At 55.3% G+C, this 11,081-nt stretch overlaps 1 protein-coding gene across 2 annotated transcripts in view; it reads right to left on the bottom strand.

Annotated features, from left to right (window-relative positions):
* Nucleotides 1–8,577: 8,577 nt before the first annotated feature.
* Nucleotides 8,578–11,081, bottom strand: part of WNT3A (Wnt family member 3A) — a 49,889-nt gene continuing 47,385 nt past the window's right edge. For both annotated transcript variants that reach the window (XM_003123621.5, XM_021083340.2), the window contains one exon: nt 8,578–10,692. In XM_003123621.5, the coding sequence (XP_003123669.1) occupies nt 10,213–10,692 (480 nt within the window). In that variant the 3' untranslated portion in view covers nt 8,578–10,212. The remainder of the gene's footprint in view (nt 10,693–11,081) is intronic.

Here is an 11,081-nt window from a genome sequence, read left to right as displayed (position 1 = left end):
GTCACCAGGTCCTGACTCCAGCCTGGGGACTGGGTGCTGCTTCTGGCTCCCAGGTCATGGTGGGCTGGCCCTGCCCTTTTCAGCACTCCACCTTCCACTTGCAAGCCCAGTTGGGGAGCCCCTTTCTTAGGAGGTGTCTCAATCCTCTTCCTAAGCAGGCTGCCACCTCCTACCACCCCCTGTTAGAACTGTCTGTGAGGGAGAGGCCAGGGCCACCCTAGAGGGCACCCAGCTCCTCAGATGTGTTCAGATGGATGGGTGCCCCATAAGGAAGGCTAACAGGTAGGCAGAGGCCCACCAGGTGAGACACCTACCAGATGAGAAACCAGGGACATCAGTATCTGTGATCTGAACCTTCAAAGCCTCATTTCCCCAGGCCTGGCCATAAAGAGGGAGACATAGACAAATCAAGGAAGGCTGAGTCCCTGACAAAGCAAGTCTTGTTCTGCCATAGATAGGAAGAGAGAAGACCAGAGTGTCACGCCTCAGCCCAGACGGAGAGCTGCCTGCCTTCCCAGAGCCTGGGCATTAGGGCCACATGCAGAGTCCAGGCGTAGAGGTCCCAGCAGAACCAGGCTGAGGGCTGGGGGAACCTGAGAAGGCAAGCTGGGTGGTGTGAGGAAGCCCAGCGTTGCTTCTGGTCCTGGAGAGAAATTATTCCTCATTAACCGGGCAAGGAAAATCTGAAAAGAACACCTGACACTGGAACAGACCCAGAACTGGAGATTGCTGGCCATGCCGGGGGCTTCTCTGGGTTGGGTATTGGCTGGGCTGGTCCTGCTGCCTGCCAGCATGTTGGGCCAAGCTAAGTTCGAGCTGTCCCTGGAGAGCTTCAGAAGGAGCCCTGGAGAGACCCCTGGTCCTATTCCAGGGCTCAAGCATGTCTTCATGCCCTTCAACCCAGGGGCCTGCTCCAGGACCCCATGCCCCTCGACAGGGGGAACAGGAAGTAGTCACACCTGCTCCTGAACCTGCTAGGTGAGGGAGCACATCAGAGTGGATGGCGGCCTGTCCCACTTCATATATCAGCACTGGACTGAGATTCAGGAGCTGTGATCCTGGACTGACTCAGCTCACTGTTAAAGGTCAGCTCAGAAGAGGGACTAAATCTGGGGTCAGAAAAAAAACTCCTCTCTTTTTGTCCACTGCAGGGTAGGCTGTGTGACAGAGAGAGGCAGGAGCGGGTCTGAACCACCTGTGAGTGTTTCTTAGCCTGAGATCTCCCACCTGTTCTGTGTGCAATTCTACCTGTACTCTGTTCTCTTGTATTGTTCCCCACCTGCAGAATCCACACCAGAAGTGTCTTCAACTGTATTCTCCCCACCTGTATCCTCTCTTTTCCACCTGCATCATTCTCACTTGCAGCATCCTCTTCATCTGCATTGTCCCTACCTGCAGCACCCCCACCTGAGTCCCCACTATCTGTTATCCTCACAGCCATCCTGTAGCTGAGCTATACCCCTGTTGTTCAGAGGGAAGCAGAGGCTACCCTGTGGTGAGCTGTCTCCCAGAAGAGGTCTCATTGTCCTCAGAGTCCAGTTGGGCAGATGCTGAGTGCGAGCCCCACCAACTTTCCCACATCAGCTGTGAGTCTGAGCCCCACCCCCATCTAGGGGGCTAGAACTCTCCAACCTCCATATCCCTCAGGAATAGTTGTCAAATAAGTGGTGGCAGAGCTGTGGTTCACTGGGCAGTGCCAGGATAGCTCCCTGATGGCCCAATGGGTGTTCTGCTTGGTGGGTAGTTTAGATATGAGGCACTCAGGCATGGGTTGGTGGCCAGGAGCTGATGCTGCACCTGCAGGGATGTCCAGGAGCCTAGATGAGGCCACCCATCCCCAACACCATGGGGCACATCCACATAGATCAACCCTCTGGAGACAGGCAAAGGTAAGGCTGACCTTCCATCCTGCTCTAGCCCTGTCTCTGACTACCAGGCTGACCCCTGACTTCAGGCTGACCCTGATCCTATACTAGAAATCACCTGTCCTACCTGGCATTTGCCCAGCTGGAGCCTCCTGGACTGGATACAGCCCTTTCCCGGTGGGCTTTCCCAGTGTATGGATCCCACTTATCCTCAATATGCTATTGACCCTAAAAAGCTGGCCTGCTTCTCTCAGCTTTAGTTTCCCTGTTTGCAGTGTAACCAGCTGCTGTGTTGTCATCCTGAGACCCGGGACACTTCCTCATGGTGCCTCCTAGAAACACTGATGTGGGAGCTGGGGTGAGGCTCCATGGTGGGCATGCACGTGAGGACTCCCCAGCTTCACTACATGATAGCGAGGCCACACATTGTAGGGGTGGCCCATTGCAAGTGTCCCAACTACTCCCAAATCTACTCTCAGATAAGGGGACATTCCTCTGAAGCATTCTGGGAGTGCTAATTTGATTGACTGAGATTGGCCTGCCCAAAGGCTAGAGCTATGGAGGGTTGATCTATTAGGAGCTGAGTCTGGAACTGGGAAGAGAGCTGAGTCCTTGGGACTGGTCAGGGCCCCTGCAGAGGCCCTATAGCTTGGCACCAGGGCCCCTCATACACATGTAACTCATATACAGCTTCTTCTCTGTGTTGCATGAGCTCCTGAGGTGCAGCTGGCACTGACCTCCCAGGGCACTCAGGGAACAGTGATACAGGAATCATCAAAGGTTATGTGGTGGTGAGAAGGCTACAACAGAGGCCAGGGGATGTCTGAGACTGGAGGGATAGGGACAAAGGTGAAGGAAGGTGAGAGTGAACTGCAGGTGGACAAGAAAATATGGTGTGAGGTCTCAGCTTTCTTAATGCTGCCCTGACAAACATGCTAGTGCCCTTAGGCAAGTCATGTCTTGCCCAGGTTTGTTTCCCCATCGATGGATTAGAGATCCCCCTTTAGTTCAGAGTAGGACCAGTATGTGAGAGGGTGCAGGCTGAGGCACTCCAACTCCAACCTCTGGGCACTGGGGAACCATGGAAGACTCTTCAGCAGAAGAGGGTGCTGCCTTGGGGATGTGTGACCCATGTCCTTTGCTCCTGAGGTTTCTATTTTCTAGCCCAGAGCTAGGAACTAAAAGCACACTTGGGGAAGAAGCACATGTCATCTATGGGGCTTCTTCCAAAAACCTATTTTTTCTTTTCTTTCTTTTCTGCTTTTTTAGGGCCATATCTGCAGCTTAAGGAAGTCCCCAGGCTAGGGGTCAAATTAGAGCTGCAGCTGACTACACACAGACACAGCAATGCTAGATCTGAGCCACATCTGTGGCCTACACCACAGCTCATAGCAATGCAGGATACTTGATCCACTAGACAAGGGCAGGGATTGAACCTGCATCCTCACGGATACTAGTTGGATTCTTAACCCACTGAGCCACAATAGGAACTCCTGGGGCTTCTTCCAAAATCTAAACATCAAACAGCCTTACCCAGGGCTCCTGGCTTTGCATCTCTGTAGTTTGCAGGCTGACAGGCTGGGTAAGCCAGGTGAGGTGGAATGAACCCTTTTAACCTGTAGGCAGCGGAAGAAGCTAAGGAGACTGGGGGTGCTGTTGAGCCCTGCTGGAGGTTCTGCTTGGGCCTGCCCGCCTCTCTGCAGTCCAGTTGTCAGGCAAGGGGCAGACAGGTGGGGAAGTCCCCTTCTTCCCTAAGACCTCCCCACTGCTGTCTTGGAATTCCACCATTCACCCTCTGGTATTAATACCTGGGCCTCCCTACATTCCTGTCTTTGGTTCTGCAGATGGCTGCTGGGGTTGGGAGGGGAGGGTGTTTGCAGAGAGTCCTGATACCTGCAATCGGGACTTGGAGGACATTAGAGATAGAAGCCTTGGAGGAGCTTGAGCAGGAGCTGTGGTTGGACACAGAGCCCTGGGGAGTCTGAGGGCACTGGTAAACCTTCTGGGCTCCTTTTGGAGGGTACTCTCTGCCACAGAAACTCATTTCTTCCTAGAAGCCCTCCTGGATTAACTGCAGTGCCTCAAGTATTGACCACTTCCAATCACACAAGCACCTCACCCACAGGATTCTGGCCAGTGCTGGCCCATTGCTGGTGGGTGAACCAGCTGGCTTCTTGCCTCAGGCCAGGCTTCGGGCATCACAAGTTGTGGGGAGCAGGTCTGTCTCCCCCTGAGAGTCGAGGGAAGGCCCTCCCAGAGCTGGGCCTCCATGGGTAAGAGGGGGTGCCATCCCTACCAGCCCAGCGCCTCCCTCCCAGCCGGCTGTGTTTGGGTGGACGAGTCCTGGTCCTTACACCATAAACACCAATTTGCAGGGCCCTGAGAGCCAAATGACTGTTTACTGTGTGCTCCAGAGACTCAAATAAAAAAGAGAGAGAGGGAGAGAAAGACGTGATTGAGGAGCCAGGCTGGATCTAAATATCAATTAGCACCTTCTGACTAGCTCCTGTCCCAGCTGCCAGGCCAGGCCGGTGGCGGCTCCAAGGCTGGGGCCCTCCCCAGGGCTTCCCCAGTGCCCTGGGCACCCTGCATTGTCCTGGCATCTGTAGGGACAGACCTCTCAGAAGTATGGGATGCCTAAAGGGCCCAAACTAAGGACGTCAGAGCCAAAGAAACTGTACCCTGTGTTCACCTCTTCTTGGAAGCCCTCCCAGATGACTCAGAAGGTAGCAAAAGGGGCCATCACTCAAGTCTCTGGGGCCAGGATCACCAGGGGGTGGGGGGTGGGGCAGGTGGAATGTCCTTTGTTAGCTGCCCTCCCTCCCCCCACCCCCCCACCTTATTGTGGGACAGGGAGAGAGGAAATGGGGTGGTCTTGCCTTCATGAACTCACACAAGGGAGCGAGGCCTCATCTAGTAGTTCTCGGTGTACCTATCAGTACCTGTGAACGGAAGGGCTGGCAGCACTCCCATCCATGTGGATGGCAGGGGCACATCCCATTCCTCCAGGCCTTGGATATCACCCTGGGAGGTCATCCACTGTCCAGACTGAGGCTGGACTGGAGCTGGAGGGCAGTGTGGGTGGGTAAGTTACCCTGTTCCTGCTCAAGCCATGAGGCCAAGGGGCTCCTGGAGGGGAAGCTGCTGACTTCCAGGATGCCCTGTCCTTGGGTGTCCTGACCAGAGGGTTTCATGAATGGACACAGGGTTCCAACAGGGAAATGAGTGGCAGGCAAGAGGGCCAAGTGGCTTGGGAAGGACCAGGGACCTATGGGGGAGGGGGCCCCTAAAGGGGAGAGCTGAGGGAGTGGGACCACCCCAGGCCATCAGGCCAGACCCCAGGATAAGCTATGTTATGTCCATCAGACCAGACCCCCAGAATAGGGCAAAGTCCTGGCTAGTGGAGACTTGAAGCCCACCCAGTCCATCACTGTGCAGGACCAGGAAACCTTGCTGGGAGTGCTTAGCCGTCTCTACCAGGCCTGGTGACCTAGAGCTGGTTCTGCACCTGTTGCTTTGGGGGTCCCAGCTCTGAAGATTCTGGCCCAGAACAGAGGTTGGGGGATGGGGTGGTTCAGAGCATCCCTGAAGGGTGGAAACTGAAGGCCCAGTACCTAGAAAGTGGAAGTATCTGAGAAAGGGGGGAGGGCCAGTGGGGGCCCCAGGAGGAGGGGGCTGACCACACCCCCTCCAGCACTTCAAAGCTGCTGCCCCAGGAGTGTGAGATTTGCAGGGGGCTGGGCCAAGGGGGGCCCTGGTGGGGTGAGGCCCCACTACCTCCGGGCCTTTAATATGGTTATTCCTCTCCTGTCTCAACTACCTGTGAACAGGCCTACCAGGCCCATTTCCTCCTTCTTCAGGGCTGGCGGGAGGGGCTGTAAACTCCCTGGAGAGGTGGCTTCTGAGGCCCAGGCAGACTACCCTGTGCTCTGCTCTCCCTCTAAGTTGAGGGTAAAGGGCAGAGGGGCTGGGGGGCTGGGCCAGGGTTCATGGGGACATGACGATCTTGGCAGGTGAGGGGGGGCCAGCTGGGCTCCAGAGATGCTCCAGATGGAACATTTCACATCAGCAAAAGGCAGGAACAGAGGCCCCAGTGAGCCCCCTTATCCCGATTCCTCTTGCACTGGAGGGAAACTGAGGCTCCTAGAGGGACTGGGCTTGCTTCTGACCAGCAGAGAGTAGAGGTTTTTCTTCCTTATTCACACAGGCTCTTGCTAGCTCCTTTCACCCATTTACCAGGGCCATTTACCATTGGCCGATGGGCTTCTTCTGGAGGAGTTCTGCCTCTCTCTGTTCTGGAGTCAGGGCGATGGGGAATGGGGGGGCCTGGTGCCTCCTCGTGGAAAGCTCATACCAGAACTTCTGCCCAGATCCTAACATTGAGCCTTTTGTGCTGTCTGTTCACTGTGGATGTGTCCCATAGACTGCTTGATGAAGGCACCTGTCACCCCCCATCTCTAGGGCCTGACCCCTCTGTGGAGCATCTAATCTGGCTCTATTGCCTAGTGGGCTGTGTGGGCTTGGGGTCCTTTCTGCTGGTGACTCATACTGTTGGTGAGATTGGCCATCTGTATTCTAGCCTCAAACACTGTCCTATGGGATTAATCACTGGCTCTCTCTTTATAGGGTGTCTGTTTGAAGCCCATCTGGCCCCAGCTGACCCCTTGGGACCTAAGTTGAGAATCCCTGGTGGTCAGCTACAGCCCCTAAACAGTGGGTGACCTGGCCTGAAGTGGGCCTGGTAGGGAAACAGTAAGCCCCAAGCCAATAAGGCCATAGGCTTGGGGCAGGATGTTGGTGTGCCAGCCTGGGAAGCTGAGGGTGTGAAGGTAGAGGCCTTGGGAGTTCAGAGACCTGGGTCTGTCTCCAGTCCCTTAGTCTTGCTGGGCCTCATCTGGCTGTATCTTCAATGGCTTGCAGCCTTGAGTAAAGACCAGTGTGGCCGGGAGGTGTTCTTCCAGGTCTTCTCTTGAGGGATGAAGCCATAGCCTCCCATCATTATGCTTCCTCTCTTCTACCTCCCTCCCTTGATGAGTTCCCACTGCATCTACCAGGCAGCTCCCCATACTCTATCACAGCCCCATGCTGTGTCTGCACAACTCTGTCCTGGTCCCCTATCCAGCCAGCTGTGTCTCTGCTGCAGAGGGTGGCCCTTCCTTCCTTTGTTCTCAAGGACACCGTATGGCCCTGATATCTAGCCATGGAGCCAGCTGAATTGGGCTTCCCTCCCTCTGCTCCCAGTAGGCATAGCCCTCCCAGTTATGAGGATCTTGTTTACCCCCAGCCCCCTCCATTCCAGCAAATGGCCCTTGCAGAGTGGCTGTGCTGGGCCTGACCTTTGAGAGGGTGGGGGCTAAACCTCCTGTCCTCACCTCCAGCACAATCTCCTCCCATCCCCCGACCTGTCCCCGTCTATCCCTCAACCTCCCCCACCTCCTCAGCTTTCTCCCTCCCTGTGGGTCTGGCTAGATATCAGGCAGGGCTGAGATGGTGGTAGTAGTTGGGTCAGGGGCATGGAAGAGAGGAGCAAGGATCCTGATCCTGGCTTGAAGAGGTGAAGGTAGGGCCTTGAGAAAGCCATCCCTTCTTCCCCTGGCTCCTACAACCTCAGTTTTAAGAGGCCCATGCAGCTCCACATATCTTGCATACCATGAGGGTGGATCTAGGCAATAGCCATGGAGGGACAATGTGAGGCTCTTACCAGCAGGATGCCTTGCTTGTCCTGGGGGAACTCCCTGTCTTGCCTGGAAAAGTAGGTGGGGGGCTCCTGAAAACAGGGCAACCCCATCCCCATCCCAAGGTTTTGAGCATGGTACCAGGATGAATGTAGTGATAGGATTTGGCTGACCATACATTTAGAGACAGCTAACTCCTGCCAAGTCTTGCACACCTGAGCTATGCCCTGCAATGGATGGAAGGTTGGGGGTCCAGGGTCAGTTCTTGCCCCTGTCCTGAGGATGAATATGAGCAGGAGGAAGCCCCAGGCAGTTCTTGGCTTCAAGCAGTGGCTCTCTGCTAGTAAGGGATGTCCTTCACGACCTGCCACATGACTTTCAGCTGCGTGAGCAGTGACTTCTAAAGTGGATTTTGCAGGAGGTAGGAGGATGCCAGGCCCAGAAAAAAGCACCTGCTTGATTTCTAGGCTTTAGGCTGGTGAACTTCAGATTGAGGGAACATGTCTTTCCTCCCAGCCAGAACAGGCTCCTAGAATACCCTGCAGCACGCTGAGGGAGGGACCCCACATGAGGGTCATGTCCCCAATCCCAGAGAGCATGGCCACATAGCTGGTGCTCAGATGTCAACTGAGTGAGGTATGAGGTATATGTTTGGGGAAGTGGCTTTCAGCTGACTTGGTAGATGTCCTGCTACACCACTGACATGCATGGGGTGTCTGCCATTGGGGCTGCCATGGTGCATGTCCCCTGCAGCAGTCAGGCCTCCTTGCCCCTTTCTCTGCACCTCCACTGGGGTCTTCTGTCGAGGTCTCTAGTCTACCTGGCCCCAGACTTTGAGACAACTGACTGTTTCCTCCTTTCTTTGGTGTGACCATCCCTCTTCCTTCCCCTGGAATTCCAGCTCTGGAGTACATTGCAAAGGGCCCTGGAGTCTCTGAAGTACCATGTCAACTGCCCCCTCCCAGAGGGCCATGACTGATTTAGGCCCCACACTTTGCTGATCCACCACCAAAAATCCAGCACAATCCACAGGCTTGTTTGGTTGTTTCTTCTTCTTTTTTTTTTTTTTGTTTTTTTGTTTTTACTTTCCCCATTATTTGAAACTGACAAGCTATGACTGAAATAATTTCTTTCATAGAAAGAAAAGGAAAACAACAACAACACATCTGTTTGTCTAGCTTCTGTGTATGGTGGATATAGCAGCATCAGAAATAAAAATAAAATGAAAGATGCAAAATTCAAGGCAGAGAAAGGTCATGTCCCTAGTAGGGCACGCAGGTTGTTTTCCCCCCACCCTCCTTCCACACACACTGTGTCTTTTCCCCCTGCCTGGAGGGTGGGCCCCTGGGGCCAGGGCGCTGGGCAACATTTCACAGTGGCACAGGCTGAGTGAGGAGAAGTCTGGCTGGAAGTCCCTTTGGGAACTGGCTGAAGGGTCCATCAGCCTCATTCATGTTCATTCTCAGACTGGATGGATGAGTCAGATGTGAGGAGGGCCAAGCAGCTAAGCAGCCAACCACAGGCTTCATGACAATGACCACTGGCAGGCAGGTCTGGTGCACCATTGCCACAGCAGCAGGACCTGCGGGGTCAATCCTGGCCATGAGGGGTTGGGGCAGAGACCACTCCTCTTGGGGATATGGGTCCTCTGCAGCAGCAGTGTGGGCTCATCCCCTATTCAAATCTCCCAAACAATTTAACCCAACCCAACCCAACCCAACGCAAAGGGAGCCTCCAAGGCAGGCTATGAAGCTGAGTAGGGCTCTGGGCAGCCTTGGCGTCTGGGCCCCTTGCTTGTCTTTCCCTTACAAGGGGCTGTCAATGACAGAGGGGGAGCGAGGTGCTGAGGCCAGGAGGGAGGCGACAGCAGGGCTGGAAAAGGAGGCTTTGCTCCTCTACCGTGGGTGGGGTGGAGTGCAAGTAGGAATATGTGAAGACAGGGAGAAGGGAGAGCCAGATGCACGATTTCTATCAGCTGCAAAGTAGAGGGCTGACCACCCAGACTGGCACTTTTCTGGAACCTGGAAGAGCCACTGGGAGAGGGCAGAGGTGTCTGAGGTCCAGCACAGGGCAGCCAGGACAGAGCTATGCCTTCAGCCTACGGCCACCAGGCCCCCTCTCCTTCACCCAACTCCAGGTGGTTCTTGGGGCTTTGTAGGGCAAAGGCTTTCCCCACTAGGGCTCCTGGTAGGGAGCATTGGCAGGTATCAGGTTGAAGGAGGAGTGCTACAGGCCTCCAGGTACCTGAATCATTGGAAGGTGTGCCCCAGACCTCAGTGGAAGGGGTAAGGGACAGTATGCCCCACCCCCACCCCCACCACACATTCTCCACAGCTGGTCCTGCCAGGAGATAACTGCTCTACACAATGTCCAGTGTATGGAACCATGTGATCTTTGGAGGACGGTAATGGCAGGCTAAATCCCCACCCCCTGGAGTCCAGTCCCCAGAGAGGACACTGCTATCCTCCAGGAGCCCCATTCCTGGAGCTTCACCCCAAAGAGGGGCCGTGCACCTGTCAGGAAGAACTCCAGCAAGATCAGGAGCCTCATGCCTGACCTATCACAGAGGCCCCACCTCCCTTCAGGAGCTCCACCTATAGCCCTGGCCCCAGTGAGGACACTGCCCCACGCTGGGAGGAGCCCCACTCCACTGGTGCCGGGTGTGGTGCCTCCTACTTGCAGGTGTGCACGTCGTAGATGCGCGTGCACTCCTGGCAGCTCACGTAACAGCACCAGTGGAAGACACAGTGGCACTTCTCCCTCCGCCTCTCAGTGCGTGCGTTGTGGCCTCGGCCGCAGCACAGCAGGTCACAGCCATCAATGCCATGTGAGCTCACGTTGCAGGTGCGGTCACGTGTACCGAAGGATCCCGTCTCGGGGTTGGGTTCACAGAAGTTGGGTGAGGCCTCATAGTAGACCAAGTCGCGCTCTGTGGGCACCTTAAAGTAGGTGTAGCGTGGCCGCAGGGTCTCCACCCAGCCACGTGACTCGCGGTGCTTCTCCACCACCATCTCAGAGGCGCTGTCGTACTTGTCCTTGAGGAAGTCGCCAATGGCACGGAAGTCAGGCTGCGACCACCAGCAGGTCTTCACCTCACAGCTGCCTGACAGCCCATGGCACTTGCACTTGAGGTGCATGTGGCTGGCGATGGCCTGCAGGAATGTGGGAGTGGGGGTGTCAGGGCTGATCCTCAGTCTCCCTAACTTCTGGATCAATGGCTGTGCTTCTTGCCTGTAGTCCCCTCTCCACTCACCTGATAAACCCAAGCTCTCCCACTTGCCCCATAAAACTCTGGGACTCCCAGGAGGAAAAGATGTCCTCCCAGCACCACCCTTCTGGGTGGCTCCTTGGTAGACCCCAAATCCCTGGAGGACAGGGCCTGGGAGGTTCTCCCTCCCTCTCCTGGGCTGAGTCCATCTCTATACTACCTATGTTGAGTGAAGGAAGGGGCTGTAACATGTGACATGTACTTGCTGGGGTGGAGGTAGGAAGACTATCATTCTGATTGGGAGAACCCAAGACTTTGGCTCAGAGATATACA

This window comes from Sus scrofa, chromosome 2, assembly GCF_054392235.1.
Source record: "Sus scrofa isolate SSC_HxYL_T2T_F1_AM1 chromosome 2, Sscrofa_HxYL_maternal_Yorkshire_Landrace_v2.0, whole genome shotgun sequence".
NCBI lineage: Eukaryota > Metazoa > Chordata > Mammalia > Artiodactyla > Suidae > Sus > Sus scrofa.
Note: the sequence above shows the minus strand (reverse complement) of the source record. Positions and strands in the feature narration are given on the sequence as shown.